Source organism: Amia ocellicauda, chromosome 2 (genome assembly GCF_036373705.1).
Source record: "Amia ocellicauda isolate fAmiCal2 chromosome 2, fAmiCal2.hap1, whole genome shotgun sequence".
NCBI lineage: Eukaryota > Metazoa > Chordata > Actinopteri > Amiiformes > Amiidae > Amia > Amia ocellicauda.
In genome coordinates this window covers 29,540,879-29,561,008 of record NC_089851.1, presented here as the reverse complement: position 1 = coordinate 29,561,008, position 20,130 = coordinate 29,540,879, and the positions used below count along the sequence as shown (strand labels likewise).

The window sequence follows — 20,130 nt, the reverse complement described above, 5'->3', positions numbered from 1 at the left end:
GCGTCAGCAAAAATCAATACAAAAAAATAACAAACTAGGACACGACAAGCTACTGTTTTGTGTTTTTGCCACTTGCTCTCACTCCCTTTCGGACCATGTTTCTTTAAGCGAACAACGGCTTATCTTCCTCTTACATTTTAATTCAAGCCCCAAATCCCTTAAACATATTTACTTCGGAGGGACCTCATCAAAATGTCTGCTGTATTTTTCCCTCCTGTTTTTCCTCTGTAAACAGGCAAAGCCTATAGGATTGTAAATGCTAATGATTAGAGCTGTATTTGACCTCTAAATCTGGATAAAGAGCAAAATAAAATCAACAATAATGTAATTAATAATAACATCAATGATAATAGTTAAAAAGTAAATAGGAGCTCTGAAATAAAGCTTCTAAGAAGAAGGACATATGTGGAGCTTTATCCACCCTATGCAACTTATTTACTGCTTGACAGATGGGGATATAGTTCTGTGAAAATATTTGTATATGCAGGACAAGACAAGACTGGATTTTTGTTTTGGTCTTATAGGCATATTAATATTCTTGGCTTCATGTGGCACGAGTGTGGATAACGTATAATAAGTAGACATTTATTTTACCCCATGTCTTCAAAGTATCTACATTTGTCAGATGTATTCACATAATCAAGAGATGCATGGTGAAAATGCATCTGAGCGCATTTGTAGCACAAAATGAAACAGGAAAGCTTACTGTCTAAAACTGTGCTGGGAAAATGTGAAAGTTGTTAGTTTTGAATTAAATCTAGAAGCAAGTCTATGTCTTTTCTGATTCTTCTTTTGGTTTTAGGATTGTTTAAATAGCTGCTATTATGTGTGACAAAATATGTACTTTATGCATTTATGTAAATGTATTGATTGTTTTATGCTTTACCGGACTCATGAGGTGTGTTTGGTGTTGGATAAAAAACAAGAGATTGCTGTTTTGGTTTATATTGGCTTAACGCTGGGCTGATGTAACTAATATTTAAAAAACAAATTTTACTTGAAGACTACAGGTCCATACCTTCCTTTAGCATATATAGTAATATAATGCTTGATACAACTTTTTTAAAACCTTTTCAAGAAAGTTAAATGATGTTTAACAGTGAATCTTCCTGTGCTGGAAGTCTCAGAAGTAACAGCTGTCGAATGTCTCCTCCTTTTTGTAGAAAATAATATCAACTGAGGAGGACTGAGTCATCAATTTATTGTCGTTACATTTAAAATATCTTGATTTGCTTGGCAAACAGTACCTTTAAATAAGCCAGGATTTCACATTTGTATTTATGTTTTTCCAGGGGAGGGGTTGGGGGCAGAGCATATGTTCCATGTTAAAATCAACAACATGGGCCTGATAAGTCAGGAAAAAGGTCATATCTTACACACTGCTTCAAATTTGGGAACATTTGGAGGATATTATAACATGTTATGTAACAGTTTAGCTATGGAAAAAGGGTGTTCCACTCAACTGTTCAAACAATTATTTAAATATAGTATTTGTTTTAATTCTCTGTATAGAGCACATATTTCATTTGAAAAGCTTTCTGGTAGACCTGTGATGAAGCAAGTGATGCAATATAAAAAAGTTGTCAACGTGAGCAGGTGGTAATTGGAAAATAAAAGATTCCAAAGCCACGAGCCATCGTTGTTTGCCTCCCTTGAGAACCCTGTGTAAAGAGAAAGCTGAGTCATGCAATCAAAAGCACCAGGGTTCACAAACTAATTGTTGCTGATCTTTTGCCCGTTCCAACATTTCTCAGCTAATGGCAAAACCACAGTAAACGCCCACTATACTTAAAATCTAACAGCATTCACAAATACTATTGTTTCCTATTATTAAGCACATTTATGGACATGAATAAATAAATTCAGTATATACTATACATGTTGGAACAACAGAAAGAAGCATACTATTTAATGGGATTTAAGCCAATATGTAGACTTAATGACTGTTGTAATCCTTTTAATATATGGCTGGAGGAATACTATATACATTTCATTGGAATGAGAAGTTTGTCTCTGCAGACCCTTCCTAATTTGCCATTCAAGTTCATCCCAGGAGTGTTCAATACAGAATTGAGGTCAGGGCTCTGAGCAAACAATATAATATTTTCAATGCTGTTCTGTCTGAATGACTGTGTTACACTCCCAGGTTTTGACATTTACTATATTTACACCATGAAATTCCATCAATACTGGAAGTAACTTGTTGTTCAGGATACTGAATACGTACTGCTTCTCAAGGTGCCCTTCATAATACTAAACTCTATATAGGACACAATGATCTCTGGTACAATTTATAACCAGCAAATGAAGATTGTCCCATTTAATGCGGTAAACACTGATTATATGTGTCCTCAAAGCTTTATCCTACAAATCTTGAACTTAATTGCTGGCCGTACGTATAAAAATACGCACACACGCACACACACACAAACCAGGCAGTACAGTTAAGTGGAGAATGTCAGAATAAAAAAATGTTAAAGGCCTTTTTATAGTGTAGGACAAATCCACATTTGCTTTGGGGGGTCATTTAAACTGTTTGTTGGTTTAGTAATACTTCACAGTGATGATTTTGTAACACAGAGAAGCCTTTAAATCACTTTAACAAAACTAGCCATGTGTAGGTAAGATAACTTATATGTGCAGTGACAACACATTGAATCTCTGCATATGGTGCATGTTAACTCAGCAAAAATCTTGCCTCTAGACAAAATGGGCAGAGGTTTGATTCCAGCCACAGGATAACCTGCACATTCTACCGAATCAAAGCTGTTTCTTAAAGGTGTAAAGCACTTTGTACTGGACATCTTGTTAAGGCAACACAGCTGTGTTTCAAGGGAAAGCCTGTTTTCTGCTGTTGTTGCCTGCTAAATAACAAAACTCTACTATTTTGACAGTTTTTAGACAGGTACTGTGATTCCTAATTAATTAATATGTGAATACCACAGGATTAACACATGAATAAGCCATACACTTCATCACATGTTAATCACATGTATAACAGGGTTAGGGTTGGAGTTCATGTGCTCAACATCAGAACTCAGATGATGTGCAAGAGGTATTGATGTTCATATATTAATTCCTGAGGAATCACAGCACCATATTTCAAAATGTGACTAATTTAAATTGTTGAGGACTGCTGCATGAGAACCACAATTCCACGAATATCCTGTAAGTAAAACAACCGAGCTAAATTGTAACCCTCTTCAAATTACCATATATGATATCACTACTAGTTGTATGGTTTATACTGGTTTATTTCATCCTAGAATCAATTTAGTATTTAGTATTTACTTAGTACTAAATTAATTGTCTGGATGTTATCTGCATGTTACCACTCTAAATGAAAAGCATTGAAGAACGTCTTCACAACCAAAGTGACCCTTTGGAGTACTTGATGTCACAGAGGCTCTCTGAGCATAATTTCCTTTAAAAGGTTTGCTTTGAGCAAGCAGAATGCTCAAGACACTAACTACATCCATACATCAGAAGCCACTTTACATTTCACACATGAAAGGCTTTCTAGAAGAAGAATGAGAGACAGACCAATCAATGTGCATGATGAAATGGCTACTTATTCTTAGTGGTGACTTTTGATCTTTTTATTTTTCTTTCTTCTTGAAAGATATAACTATTTAATGCTTTTTAAGAAACTCCAAAAACTCAAACAAAATAATCCAGGCATTCAATGTTAAATCAAAAGGGCAGAACAAGGGGGTTGAATTCACATTAATCTAAAAGCAATGTCAAAAGTCAAAGTCAGTAATATCCTTTATCCTGTAGTCAGAAAATCTTTCTTTCTCAGCAACACATAAACAGACACATCAAAACAGCTGTATTTATATTGTTTTTGTCTTTTTATTTGTTTTTATATTTTAGTTTTTTTAACCAGATACTTTAACACTGACAAATCCATGCCTCAGTAGCACTTACATGAATATGCCCCTTACTCAGGGAGAATGAGTAATAGGTTGCCATCAACAGTTGTAAATAACACTTAATTGGATGCATATTTCATTGAGGTCAGCGTTGCCTTGTTGTAAAATACACCATGCCCCAGGTAACTACAGTATACAATTTGCCTTTGGACATTAAGGGCTGGGCATACTTGATACCAGGAACATGGCCTCCAGTGTGCTACAATGCTTATGAGACAACTATATCAATGTCAAGCAACAGAGCCAATCCTAATACTGGCCTTATTAGTTTAATGTTATACTTTCTGAGAAATAGTGATGTGTTTCTGTTCTAATCTATTTTAATCAGCACACAAATGTCCTAAAATGCATCAGATTGTGAGAATGTGTTGTTTTCTAAAGCAGTGTCTAATATGACATTTAAAAGCAAACTAATGTCATTAGATTCATCAGGCATTTCACATTAGAAGTGAATGAACAACCCTGAACTGCAGGGTGCGTTGTGACTGATGCATTTGCACAGTAATGCTTTGCTCAACACAAAATTACAGAATTCTGTGCACCAGAAGACCATATCTGAAAATAAATGAGGAAACTGAGAGGCAAGTAATGATATTTCAATTGTTTAAGGGGAACAAATCCTTTTGGCGACTGATGTTGCTTGTGCAAAATGCAGGGAAGAAAACAATAGCATACCTTTCCGACATATTGATAATCATTTCCTGTATATTCTTCAAGTAAAAAGAACTGATTCCACCTCCATCCTCGTTTGGAACGCCTCAGTGACACTCCATCCCCTGTAGTCCTTTTAAAAAAGACCCTCACATCACCTAGATGGAGCAGGCAAGCCCAAAGCACTAAAAGTAAGTAAGTTCTCATTGTATCCAGTGAATTAGAGTCCAATTTCTATCTAGACACTTTTTCTTCTTCAGTCAAGGAAATGAGTCCAGCCGCATAGTCTTCAGAATTCTTCTCCCATCCTCCCAGGGTCACCTAGACAAAAAGAAAACAAAAGGGAAAGTTATCACAGATGAAGTCTCTCAAGCTCACTTTTTAGTCATCTTCCCAATAATGATACTGTAAAGTTTACAGACATATAAAACGCTTCTGGTCCAGTGTTCTTACTAGGAATATATTTATCCTCAGGGATTATGACACCACACCTCATAATGTTTTCACAAACACAAGAGATTACACATCATTAAGAAATAACTTCCATGCAGTGTAACAACACTGTGCTTTAATTGGGGGTAAAAAAAAATACAAAGAGCTAAATGATGGATTTGCCGTTTGTTTTTGCATTCTATTTGTTTGTGTAGTTTAATGGAATAAATGTCTGAAATCATAATCTATTGGAGAAGCTTATTCCACGATGGACATTTTGTGCTGACTTCCCCCCCACCCCCTGTTGTTTTCCAAAACAGCAATGCTGATAATATAATTGACCAAATATTTTATGTCCTACTTGTCATATTAAATATACATAAGAAGTAATAGCTTGTAGGCTAAAAGGCTTTGGAATAAAGCACAGATATGTCTCTTTTAAAGGTAGTTTTATTGTTTTATGCTATATAAATTTGCTTAATTAAAGAAGGTGAAGCTGGAAAAATGTAGACACTCTATCGATTTGTACTTGGATTCAGTAAGGCTGTAAATATCACAGAATCCCGGAGGGTTGGTTGGCAGTTTCTAATTCTTCAAGTTTGAAGCTCAGGAGGCCCATAGTTTTTATGGATATTTTTCATGTCACCATGGAAGCTAATGTCTTACAATATGTAAGGCCCTATTCCCAGCTGAGCAGTAGCTCCTTGACTGTATTTGTCATGCCCTGGAAGCCATTTTCTTTAGCTCTGTGACCCAGTAATCCCTTGACAGAGTCTTGCAAAAGTAAGTCAACTGGATCTAAAGCTGTTTTGCAACATCAAGTGTCACGAAGGGTACACACATTTGCTGCAAAGAAAGGTCTTCCTTTATATTTACAGTCTACACAGGACGTGGAAATAAATAGAAGCCTGTATGTTCAGCTGTTGTGCTACAGAGCCTTTATAAAGCTGTTTAATTGAACATGACACAATAATTATACCCTCACAGTTAAATAAAAGTGTTTACAAACAGAACATCACTTACAGTTTTTCACTTCCATTTTTGCCACATTACCAGTGTTTCAATCTGCAATTTCTTAAATTGCCTGTCACGAATTATTTAGAGCTGCGGTTCAAAGCTTCATCAAAAAGAAGAATGGATTTGGATAAACACAATTTATACATATTTATGTACAGAGGAACTCTAAGCATAATTTATTCAATATTTTTCCCTTCTCTTATTTCGGGATTTAGTTTTCAATGCCATACGATAAATATCGAACAAAATGTAGCATTAGACATACACATAAATGTTTGTGACTTCAACATATGCATTTGTAAATCTAAAAGTGTGACTAGTTTAGAATAATAATTATGTAATTTACTGAATTCCTGAGATATTTTAAAACATTTTAGAGTCCAGGTTGGTTAGCTAACTACAAGTGTGGTGTATTTAAATACACTGATTTGAATAGCAGGGCATTGGATTGTTCAGTATGCAGCTGCACCAAAAAAAAAAAAAAAACTTGACTTGACAGGGAGAGTTGATGAAAACCTGTGACACAAGTGGCTGAGTGGAAAAGAGTCTCTGTGCAACACAATGAACACTCCTGTTGCAGACACTGTGGTGCACACTTTCACATCCACCTTGATGAGTCCCAGGGCCGCAATTAAAAGCAAAAAAAGGAGAATGTCAGGCTACATGCACAAGGAAAAGGGACAGGTACAAGTCCCGATAAAACAACGCCGGAGTTTCTTAACGTCTCTTAATGCATGACAGTGTCAACTACATGCCGTTTCCACAGCCTCTCCACTGCTCCTGTATTAGTATTATGGGTGCATTAATTAAGTGGACCAAGATTGTGAAGCTTTCTTCTCTATTAACATGACTTTTTTTTTTAATGAGTACCTTGGGCCTTCTATAGAAGACATTCCAGCAATTTCTTCCTTATAAATGATTTATTTTGTGGAACAGCATAAAAGAGAGATTTGTGAGATAATACAAAAGCACTACATCTCAGAGCTGATATACTCTATATATCAGAATAACACGACGTGATGAATAATGCAATTTAACTCATAAAGTGGTGAGGCAGTGACCTGGCACAATTAAAATGAAAAGGTGATCAGTTAAGAGGACGATGGAGCATAGGGACTTGTCTGAGGTTTCTATGCACCTGACCTAGCAGAACTTATAGTCACTGAGAGAGGCCAGATAAAGAAGATACTAAATCAGCCTCTTCCTCCGGGGTTCAGTAGGTTGTCAATACTTATTGATCATGTTGTTTAGGGAAAAAGATCTGTCTAGACTACAGAATTTGAAGAGACTCCCAAATCACTTTTGCTGCTTGCTCATGCCTGGGTTGTGTAATGGGAGACGGATAACACTGTGCAGAATTATTGGGAAGAAGTCATTGATTCCCAGAGGTTTTTCACCTACTAAAATCAATTTTAATTCAATTGTTCATTTATTTATTTATTTGTTGTTCTGTCATGTGAAGTCTCATTACATTCTCTATGGTTACACACACAATATCAGACCAGTGCTGTTTTATCTTATGAAGTTAATTTTCTTCTCAATGTTATAATCAGCAGTACCTGGACTATAAAGTACAAACTATACAAAGCACAACAGTATACAACAGTTAGGTATACTCAGCTAATGCAAGGCCTAATTGATATTCACCACTATCACAATTAAGTCTGATGCATCTAGATTGTAATATGTGTACAATGGAATCAGTGGGTGAAAGCAGTATACAGAGAAGGCACTGTACATTTAAGGCTTACTGCCCAAGGAGATATGTGCAGACGCTTCACCTTCTAGGTTGAGGTCTATAACTGGCAGCAATGAAGGGTTCAATGTAATTGCCCATGCTGATGATTTTTGATGGATGCGGTGCAGAATTGTAATGTTCCCCTTCAAAGGTTCCTCAAGGTACTGTACAGGTCTGCTTACTGTGCATTTCAGGATAAAAGCCTCTTGGGTCAAGGGTCTTTTAATTGGATTTAAATAGTCATTTCCAACCGGCCGGAGTACAACGTGATTGTCCATGAACCATGCCACTCAGAAGTAATGGTCTTTGCCTTAAATTTAAAAATAAATAAATAAATACTCCAGTCCTCCAGTCTGGCAATGTCCTCAAGTAAACAACATTGCCAAACAGCTGTGATAACCATCAAAATGTCCAAATACCCTTCATTTTGAATAATAAAAACCACAACAGATCAGCTGAAGACTTAATTATGATTTATATTTGGTAAACATGATGACGTCATAGAACTCAGATTAAATTACAATAGAACTAAGAAAATTATTTTCCTTCCCTGTTTGGCTTTATATTTTACTTCTCCCCAGAAACCACTGAAACACACAAGGGAGTCAAAGATCTCTGAACTGCAATCTATTTTTCTATTTAATAGAAGCTGTTTCAATATATTACTTGAATGTTTCACTATGTTTACGGCAGTGCAGTCTCACGATACGACGTGTTGAATGCCAGATTTAATCCCTCTTACCCTCAGAAATCATTATCTGGCACTGTAATTTTGTAAGCGGTATGTGAAGGTTAATCTTCACAGCAGGAGCTAATGGATTCAGATTTTACTGAATGGAAGAGCTATTTTCTCTGCTACAATTAATGGTGGTAAGTGTAGTTCATTACAGATGGGTCATTACGTAATAAGCAGGAAATAATGTCATCACCTGCTTAGGTAGCATTTTCGTTTTGTAAAAAGAAAACGGTAAATAAACTACGAATTATGTGGTCTACAATACATCCAGGAAATCGAACAATTGTACAAATGATCTTTACACAAACATATAACTGTATACTGTATATTAGGCTATGAGGAGGCCTGATGTTTGGATTATTTTGTCACTTTCTTTTCCCATGGAATGGAAGGCTTTTTACGGGCTGCTATTGCCACCTCTTACACCTCACCTTGTTTCACTTAAAAGTATGAAACGCAAACAGGAACAGATTGGTCCTTCAAACTACAAATGGGAAGTTTTTGTATTTTGTGAAAACATCATACACTATTTCATGATTTTAGAGGACAATCACATTTAATTGATGTTGAATCAGAGAAGAAAAGGCTTCAAAGAAAAATTATTGGAACAGCTGGATTGCAGGCAGCCCTAATATGTGTATCGATAGCTACATAGATAGATAGATAGATAGATAGATAGATAGATAGACAGAGATATACACACATACATTATATCTGTTGTATCTGCATTGTATTTATGAACTTTGTGATTTGTAAAGCCAGTAGGCTTCTATTGCATCCCTCTTTGTCTATAGTATTCGAAGTCCAGTACATAACATCTATACGTGACTTTTATTCTTTTCTTCCTCATCTCATTCAGGTTTTGTCTTGCTTTGTTTCATTGCTACATAGGAATTTCCTCTTAGTGGGTTGCAATAAACTAGTTTTATAGCTGGTAGGCAAGGATTTCAGCAAGAAACTTAAGGGTCAGACACTTCCTTATTCATTCTTCTGTTCCTTTAGCTTTGGTGCCATTGGTGCAATATTTTGTTTTCTAAGTACTTAACTAGAGGTGAGGGAACAGATACAATACTGTACTGAGTCACAGTGAACTTGAAATCCAAGGCAGAAAGAGATGTAAGAGATGACTTTCAGCTTTAAACAAGGCTTGTTTCAATAGTTTCCTGGTAGATATTTTATTAGTCTTATATGTGATCTACTGCTTCCAAAACTGACATCTTCCCCATAGACATCATTTAAACAGGTCCAATGGTCTTAGAGGATGGCTACACAAATACATAAATATGAATATAATGTATAAAGGTACAACAGAGGGCTTTGCATTGAGAAAAGTATTCCCATATTTATCTGCTAGTGTTTCTTATGATTTGTTTTAAACAATTATAACAAGAAAGTGGTGCCCTATTGACCGCAGCAGCAGGTCAACAATAAAACAAGCAAACCTAATAGTCACACAACACTAAATAACTTATGAGCCTAAAAACAAAGGCATTAAGAATTTAAAATATATCTCTATTAAAAGCCTGTGATGAAAAAATATTTCTCTGCCTGAAGTAGAATGGACACAAAGAAGAATGCATTTCTAAGAATGTCTCATAAAAGAAAATACAAAATCAAATTCTATATGTATTCTTTTTGTGTTAGTTAACAAAACACTTTACAAACAGGCACAAAATAATACAGAATCACCTATAAAAAGCATATAAACATAGACAATGTATCAGAAATAACATCCAAAAATGAAGAATCCTTGCAATAAATTATTAAAACATTTCTCTCTTATACTGTAAGGTAGGAGTGAAAAGTCAATACTGCAAAATAACTGGAAGCTGGAATACACAATGCAAGAAATAGCTGCAGAGGTCATTATACATAGTTTTATTTAAAATAAAACAACACAAGACTTTAACTGAACCGTGTTATTTCTTAAATTTATCACAGTAACATGAAAATTGTGGATCATTGTATTACTTCTGCTGTTTGTTTGATTGTTTGTATTTAATAGAGATAATTTTCATATTACTTTGTGGAGTAAATCCTGCTGCATTAAAAGAGTAATACCTTACTGGACAGGAAAGGTGACCACAATTACTTGAGTAGGAGTTGCAATGTATTCATGTTTTTGTTGTTGTCGTTTTTTTCAGGAATGAAAACTTAGACACTATAATGAGCAAGGCACTTGCACGTCAACCCATTTTGACGATTGCTTTGAATCCCTGATTGACCACTCAGTTTTTAATTTCAGAGTACCTATTTGTAAAGGACCGCTGAAACACGTTTGACTGCCACAGCTCCAAATCCCTGCATTGCCCTTAATGCTGCATGCATACAATCAATACTCCATTCCCTGACAGAAAACTGGCATTTCATTCTTTGCATTTTTCTCTTCTATAGCTCTGGTTCCAAAGAAAGGAGGCAGATGTAATTACAAGCTCTATTTACTAATGCCAGAGTTCCGATCAGCTTTAGCCAAGCTCTTATTGAGGACCATTGCATTAGCCTTTACAATATGACAGTACCACCATAGGTTATTAACGCCTAATTTCATTTGCATGTTCCTTACTTTTTTCCAGCACTGGTTATTGCATTTAAAATTGAAAAATGTCATAGCTGAGAACAGTTGGATCCTTAATAATGACAATTACAGAGGACATTGCAGTAACGCTTTCAATTGCGTGGCCCAATTTAATATTAACTAGATTTTCAACTGATAATCAATTGACATTCCATAACTTGATAATTAAAGTTCAGTATGATGTTAATGTAAGATCTATCTATTTGAAAAAAGTTGTCAGAGTGAAAAAACAAATTCCAAAATGGCTTGAGATAAATATTTGAAGATATATTTAAATGCATTTAGAGATATCTCTAAATGATAATTTGGCTTGCCATAAACCCATAAGCCAAGTAACAAGAAACAATTGCGGCAAACTTTGGTATCTCTACTTCAGTTGCCTGAGCCATTTTGTCACTGGTTGTTTTTTCACGTTGACAACATTTTTGGTATAGATAGATAATAAATTGACATGCTATTGTACTTAATTGTCAGTAGTGTATCACCGCCTATTTTTTCCCATTCAGTCCTTATCTGTCTTTTTCAATCACCTCTCACTTTTATTTAATATAATTTCAATGGGGTTAAGTCTGGCAACTTTGGAAGCCAGCTTATCAGTTCACTTTAAATTCACTTTCTGTTTAACTAATTTCGGTTGAGTCTGGCTATACGTTTAGGGTAACTGTCGTAAAATAAACCCTCCACCCACAATTAGACATCCTGAAGATATTTCATGGAAGTGCATAATGGAATTATATTGTTCTATTACCAATATACCACCTTCTTCATTATAGTATGTGTCTACTATATTTCCTGTTACTGCAGTGACAAAACACACCTTGCAGCCACTGTAAATTAGTTACCATGGAATACTCCTCTACCCTCCTGCAGGGTTTTAAAGAACTGGGCAAACAGCTATTATCTTGTCCTCGGTTTTCACGTGGTTCTCCAGAAAATTATTTCAATGTGCAGCTTCTGAAAGCCATTTACAGTCTCTTCTGACAGAGAATAGAATGTAAAATGAAAATGATACAGTAACTAGTACTTGTAAGAATATATGTTTTTGTGAATTTAGTAAAACTGGAAATCCAATGCATTCTCAAGAATAAGCACTTTTTGAAAAAAAAGAATCACAAGAGACCTCACAATTTACTGTTACTTAAAAAAAAAATCTTACTACCAAACTATCACCTTTTCTTGGCAGAGGTGATTCTAGGGTATGTGGGGGGAGGTGCGGTGTGAGAGCGTGGGGGGGGTTCCCATTTGGGGGCCCCCCCCCAGCCCGGGGCCCCAGGGCCCCAGGCAATTGCCTAGGATGCCTACCCCCTTGCAACGCCCCTGTTTCTTGGATGTCCTGCCATCAATGAGAACCTCAATTAACTTTGTTTTCTGTCTGCTCTTTAAATATGTCGTAAGTGAGTTTTATGCAGCCTGTTCTTACATTAAGACATTACTGTGCTATTTTGACAAGGGGCTGCTCTTTAGTTTGACTGACAGCAGTGTCAAAATGTAATTGGAGGCTCTTGTAATCTTACATATCTATGTGTCAAGGAAGTGTGACACAAAACATTGTACAGCTGTTTTTGGATCTGATTGTATGACCTTTACATCTTGTTATGTTACACCAGGCACCCTGAGCAAATCAGGAAAAACAAGCTGGATTTCAGATACATAGCACTTGTTCTACTCAGTGCTAAAGGCATATTATCCTTGCCCACTGCTTTTATCTTAATGCACCACAATCTCAAGACAAGGTTGTTTTACACTGTACCTTTATTCACAGTGTTTAATACATGGGAGCTTATTGGGCTTCTCATACTAAACCCTTCTTCTTTACAAAGTGTAAGACAATAACTTAATATCTCAATTGAAGAACTGCATTCAAAACTTAAAAGGATCCTCATATAAACTTGTTCTTTGCTGCAATCAGACCATTCACTGATGTCAGAAATGTGAAGGCATTCAATGCAGATATCTTAAAAGTCAATACAATAACAACAATCACACATCTGACTGACATCCAGTTTAGAAAGCAGGGTATCAGAATCTGTTTGCAATTAGCCTTATCTGTCACACTACAAAACAATACAGCCATAATAAATTCACAATACTGCAGGAGTTAGACCTTACTATGATATGCACTTCCTCTAGCAATGATCTCATGTATCAGGGTTAGGATTAGGGGTACAGCTGGGTTGGGGATGGGAGTCATACACTGTATTCATTCAGAACTCATGATGTGTCACCCCCTTTTATTTTAATATAAAGTTGTGACTACCAGACTACTTAAATCTACATACATACAGCTCCAAACAGCTTTCATGGGCAGCATATCCTGAAGGATAACCCTTTGTACTAATTTCTAACTATTAGACAGCAAGAAACATGACTTTAGTTTGGGTTCAGGTATTCAGCACTGTATGCCTTCCACTTTGTTTAGCTTCACTCCAGCTAGCAGTAACCCAGAGGAAGACTTTCTACATTAACCTTACTCAAAACCAAGATGTTACATGTCAGATGGGATTGCCTGGACCATTAATTTCAGAAATATTTCACACAAAGATCTACTACTCCTTACTTGTGGAGTTGCCATCAACCAGCATCAGAATCACAGCAGTCCCCTGCAGTTGACAATTTTAGCTGACAAAGAAATTCTAGCCTTACGGAATGAAGATGCATTGTTATCATCTTATTCTCATTTAATATTTCAAATAGTCTCCATACACAGGTGTTAGGAGTCATAATACATCTATTATTTGCTGGTGATGAACAGTATGCACACACATACACTTATATTTAAACATATAGATATAGTTTTCTTTCTTTCTTTCACAATAATTTATATAAAAAAGCTCTGCCTTTTTACACTTTCAAGTTTGTATTTTATGTTGTATTTGCCTGAAGGGATATGCCTCAGGCATACTGCTTTCAGGGTTTATAAGACTCCTGCAGGCTTGTCATTCACAGACTTCTGACAGCATCTGCAAACAGTGCATTTTCGTTTGACTCAGGTCAGCGTTTTTTTTTTTTTTTTTTTGTCTTATCTAATATTAGTCAACATAGACAGACAGAAAAAATAATTTTCATTTTGCTTCTTGTATTTTTTTCAGTAGTTAATCAAACAAAGCTTTGCAGTTGTCAAAGCTTATATACATTATAATATACATATTATACATTAAAATATTTGTGTGGACTGATATCCATATAGGGGTAATGTTATTTGATTTAGGCTAAAGACTAAAATTCATTAAATCTAATCATCAATTCTCTTGGTTTGTGTGATTTAATTGCCAATTATTTAACATGTGTAAAACACAACTTTAGCTATAATAAATTTTAGACAAAGGTGAGGATATATTGACTAAAACTAGTGTTATTACTAGTCATGTTTTTTTTTTTTTTTTTTTTTTTGGGGGGGGGGATATTACATTAAAAAAACAATGTAACCAAGCAATTTTCTGTACATTCACTGCCAAATCACAAATAATGATTCTTAAATATATATTTAAAGCTATTTACCATAAAGCAAGGTATAGCTTCATAATACATTTCATATATTGTGCATTGCATTGCCTATTTCTAATTTTGTCATGGTTTTCAATTATTCTTTAAACATCCAGGCACTGTATTGGACATATAACCCAATCACAGGCGTAAAGAAAAGCTTATTTCAAATGTTTAAAGTGGAGACATATAGTCAACATTGCTATTTTAGTTACACTTAAATAATATGATATTGTTTTTATTTGTGGTATTTCATTCCACTGGGCTATGTATTCACTGGTTATTTGTACATGAAACTACACCTACTACTACAGTATACCTTGGAGTATGCGTTTTCAATTGTGTCCACAAGAGGGTGTCAAAATATCTGTGACATCCAAGGTTAGGGCGTAAAAACGTTTATTTATTTATTTATTTTTAACACGGTATTGTGAAATTCGAATAACTGTATTTAAATAACGTATTTATTGCAATTACATTGAAATGGGAGGCCAGTGTGCATATGCAAACTTAACCTAAACACAAACTACTAGAGAAACAAAATAACTTACTAAAAGTACATGTACAGTGATAAATATTAACAAAATGAGCTTCACTAGAAAATATAATTATAGAAAATATAATAGAAACCCTCATTAATTGTATAAATGATATGAAATGATGAAATTAATATTATTAACTGTTTTTCTCGTTGGAATGGAACCACTAAAACTAAAGACGTGGTCGTTCTTGTGTATTTGATGACATATGGTCTTATGTTACTCTACAATGATAGATACATACGTACAAATAGCAAAGTGAAAACCCAGTAACCCAGATCTCGACAATGATATATTCATAACTGGTATATTACAGTTGATCAAGCTCTCACATCTGAAACCAAAACTGATAATTTGGGTTTCGTGATGCCGATATTAAAGGCAACGGTTCAAGACACTTGCTGTGGTAATATCCATAATAAAACCAATGGATTGGAATGATGTTGTCCAATGATTTCAATATTCCTTGGTTTTCTTATTCCGTACTGGTAATGATGGTATTCAATCCCTCTAATGCTTTAGGCTATCTGAATCGGGCGATGATGATCCACTGATTTATAGCGAACACTTTCAGTGTTAACTGGAGTGAAATCCCCCAAACCAGTAACTGGTTTCACAGTTATTTATTGTATTGTATTTGTTTTGTTGTAGGCTATTGTATCCTTATGAAAGTAGGCTATTATGTAGGCTTCGAGAATATGTATTGATATGTACAAAACAATAACTGTTGCATGGATTACTGACTCAATGTCTCAGTGCCGTGCCTTCATACAGGTGCATCAACTTCTCCTGCTGTTGCTGCCCCATCAGATAACCTACACTGAAATAATATAGGCCATTTCTGAAGCAACAATTTTTAGCCTAAAATGGGGCAAACCCCAGATTTAGCTCCAAAGTCACTTAATAGCATAAGCAGTTGATTGTTTGTTTAGTTTCATTTACATAATTCATACAGAGCACATATTAGCTGAGGAAACAAATAAGAAAAGAAACATGTTGCATCATTGTAGCCTTCTGTAAATGAAAACACACACACACACATATAAACTTAGAAACCAACTCCTAGACTGGGGGTTGTTGTTTTTTTTCCGTCTGAAATTCTTACTAAGACTTTATGCAAGTCCTGCTGTCAATACAAGTTGGCGAAACATGAAAAAGTAGGTTACATCGCATTTCTGCGCAATAAGGTGCTATTCCCCAACCAGCAATACAGGCACATGTCTTTCAAAGAAGTTTACATATGAAACAACTAGTGCTCTCCGCATTTCTTTGATGAGCCAAGTGTTTTTACATTAACCTCACAGAGAAACCGGCACCGCTTAGTTTTGAAACACCAAAAACATGATTGCACATATTAAAACATATTCCATCTCATCATACCCCCGGACCTCTGACTACACCCGAATTAACACCAAAACTACGTCTTTACTCAGGGGTTAATAAGTAGCTAAGAATACGTATAACGCCAAAATAATGATGATGCTGCTGCTGCTGCTGATGATGATGATGATAAGAATGATTGAATGCCATATTGTCCATAAAGCAGTATATTTAGCCTGTAATAATAATGAATTTGTAAAGGAGGGTATGCGATGATCAGGTATATCTCTGTCCTGGTGGCAGGTAGGCAGGGATAAGTGGTGTCTATAATGTACTCGTAACAATTATAGCATTTTCCCTTGGCCTGGCAACAAGGATGCAGTGAAAAAATATTGACTATAAGGTGTATCTCGATTCTCCCACACAGAGAATCGGAATCAATTAAATTCAATTTAATTCACACATCACAGAGGTCCTATGTGGCCACTGCCCAGCAGTACACATTTAAGCAGATACACAATATCGCCTGCATGTGTCCCACAACTGAGATCAGGTTTGTGTAAATGAATAAATAAATAAATAAATGCATATTCATGCTGGACACATAATAGCAATGCTTGGCAAGCGGGCTGATGTGTGTCTGAATGTATCTAAAGATCCAGCGTTTAGGCTGCATGTCTTTTTCGTTAGACTGCATGAACTCCAGATAAAATATGGATTTTATTGCAGCACTGATGGGTCTCTTTCATGAAAAGGGTTGTCTGCAGCCTTGTTCTTATCCTTTCTACAAACTCCAGACGCCTTGCTGAAGAATTGCAATCTCTTATGAAGTTGAAGTATATGCCTAATAAATTAACATCAACTTGCAAAAACTAAGTTCAGCTTTTAATTCGCAATGGCCTTTCCTTGCGCTCCAGGTGACTGCAGTATGAGAGTGACAATCCTCGTCCACACAGGAAAGCAGCCCGTATTATATCATTTATTTGAAAGTTCTTTAGATCGGCACTTTGCTTATTCATATAGGCTATTTCAACAGTTAAACACGTCTCTTATGATATGTATATGTTATCCACGGACATGCATATTACAATGTGGCCACTTTAAATAAATACCATGTGCAGAAAACGTAGCATATTCCCAGGGAAACCCTAAGCAATTAATTCTGCCACTTAACGTCCTGGAGGTTATGCTGTACCAGTAGGCTACACCACCCATCTGTCAGTTTTTAGACTTCAACACAAAAAAGATAGAACTAAATAAAGTACAGCACAGCATGAAGCAAGTTTCACTGCTTTTGTAATATTTTATTGCAAATAAAGTGCATGGTCATATTGTTTTTAAGTAGCCTGTGTGGTGGTATCTTGACTCATGGCCTAAACGACTATATTTTGAAATGGTTAAATAACTAAACAAGTATTGCTATTATTATTATAGTTCATTATGAAAGTATTTCGAAAACAACTCAACATGTACATTCAAACCATTACCCAAACAAGCCGCTGGAATCAATTGGGGCTGATAGTATTGTGCTCACAACCTCGGCTCCTGTAAAGCACGGTCCCATGCAGTCCTTTTAAAAGCCTACACTGCACACAAAGCAAGCACAATCTATAAAAAGGGGCATGAATCAATGCCACATATAATAAACTTATATAAACACATATATGTTTCCATGGTCAACTTTTATTCACAGTTGCAGGGCACAACTCCTCTTCAAAAGCCAGTGCCTTATTAAAAGCGCAGCCTGGCTTCTCGTCAGACTTATAACTAAGTAAGTACATCAATAACCCCCCTCCCTAGAAACGTTGTACTGTCTTTAGCAATGCACACGCACATGTTTGCTTATTTAATCGTTCCTGTATGCAGGTCGTATGCCATTGCCACCAACACTACAACTTCACTGAAAAACACACCTTACCTTCCACCCAGTGCAGTTCAAAATCCTATTAAGCAGCAGCGGGATGCGTATCCTTGCACTGCAGCAGTTAGACTGAGCCTGCAGGCTGCTCTCCAGCTGCCTCTCCGCATCACTTTTAGCTCTGGGAAGCAGAAAGGCTGAAGCAGAGGGGGCTCTGGTCCTGATTGGCTGCCATTCATAGTCCGCTGTAGAAACACACACACACACACACACACACACACACACACCCTACAAGAGTCAGCGATGGAGCTTCAGATTTGAAAAGGAGCAGGTGAGAGGCTGCGGGAAGGTTGGCTATACCGGGAGGATAGGGCGACCGGGTTATGTGTGTGTATATTTCTCGGAAGGCAGACGTCCTCGGTTCTCATCTGTCCTGACCGACAATAAAACAGCCAAACGTGCGTGAAACTTGTAAATCATTGACAAATAAGGCGTCACCAATCCCGTCCGTCACCGTCCCCCCTTCTAATGAGTTTTACTGTCGCAACAACCCAGCTGGTACACTGACGGTCAAAATAACCTTGTCAACAGTATTGTTTTATGCGCCTTGAAACGGCCTAAGAAGTATAAGTTGTTATTGTATTTGAAAATGTATCAGACTTTTGAAATGACTTTACACTAAAAATTCATAAAACAGACACCCAGCCTTGCAATAACACCTGTTTATGTGGGAAGATGTCCACACACTCAGCAGAGGTGAGGTTTATTGATTGTGCTACTATGCAACACATTTGCACATTGTTTGGATGAGATTAACAGTGCAGGTCGGATGGATTTCTGTCACAGGATCTAGGTTAGGAGGTCTAGGATTAGTAGAGGACATTTGTGGTAAATGTGAGCACAGGCACAATCTTTAATATTGTCCTTTTTGGACAGTTGAGTATTGGCATAGACAGGTCGGTATCTCCTGGAGAATCTTTTATTGATCAGATGTTACAGTTCCTACACAGACCAACATATGTGGAAAATCTCACCCAGTACCCCTTACAGGCAGATCTTGTCATCACTGGGGATAGGGTCACACATTACACACAATCACTGTGTGAGCATGAACTGTGTAAGCATACGTGTAAAACCTTGGCATGATAGCATCTGCATCACTCAGGGGTGTCAACCCAGTTCCTGGTGGTCTGCAGTGTCTTCTGGGTTTAGATCCCAGCTCTCAGATATTTAATTGGTCTAATTACATAATGAAGTGGATGCATTTAATTTCATTGGTACTGTTTACTGAGTCAGCTGCTAGACTTAAATGTAAATAAGCATAATTAAGAAAATAATTATTTCTCTGCATATTTATACCATGGAACTAAATTTGTAAAATAAAATAAAAATCCCACAAATAATTAAAATAATTTGTAAAAAGACACAAATAATCACCCATATAAACACAGCCTTTTTTTGTACTTATAGTACTTTTTGTGTTGTACAGGGTTTGGCACGGTAATCCTAAATATTGGCAACCAGGTCTTCTTAGAAAATAAATAATTGCACTTGCACTTGCACTTACAAGCTGATGATGATGCATGCTGTTCCTTACAAAAGTTAATTTGTTTGCATTGACTGTATTGACATTTCTTCCTCCTGCCACAATTTTGATGCATGTATATTATAGTTATAAATTATAGTAAAAGATTAAAAAGAAGCATTTCAGGAGTCGTTTTGTTTTACCAGAGTCCTTCTTCCCCACCAGTTAATACCACTTCAAGCTAACATGTTTATTTTGCTTATCATAAGAGGTCCCAAGGGGTCAGAGATATAGAGTCAGTATTTTGTAATAAGCACAAAA

The 20,130-nt window shown here is 36.2% G+C and overlaps 1 protein-coding gene across 2 annotated transcripts in view; it reads right to left on the bottom strand.

Annotated features, from left to right (window-relative positions):
* LOC136768179 (cadherin-10) overlaps window positions 1-18,678 on the bottom strand; it is a 39,251-nt gene extending 20,573 nt beyond the window's left edge. The window contains exons 1-2 of one of the 2 annotated variants that reach the window (XM_066722262.1): window positions 18,340-18,678; window positions 4,611-4,907 (exon numbers count right to left, since the gene is read on the bottom strand). In XM_066722262.1, coding sequence (XP_066578359.1) covers window positions 4,611-4,793 — 183 coding nt within the window. In that variant the 5' untranslated portion in view covers window positions 4,794-4,907; window positions 18,340-18,678. The remainder of the gene's footprint in view (window positions 1-4,610; window positions 4,908-18,339) is intronic. The other variant, XM_066722254.1, reaches the window with a different exon arrangement.
* Window positions 18,679-20,130: the final 1,452 nt, after the last annotated feature.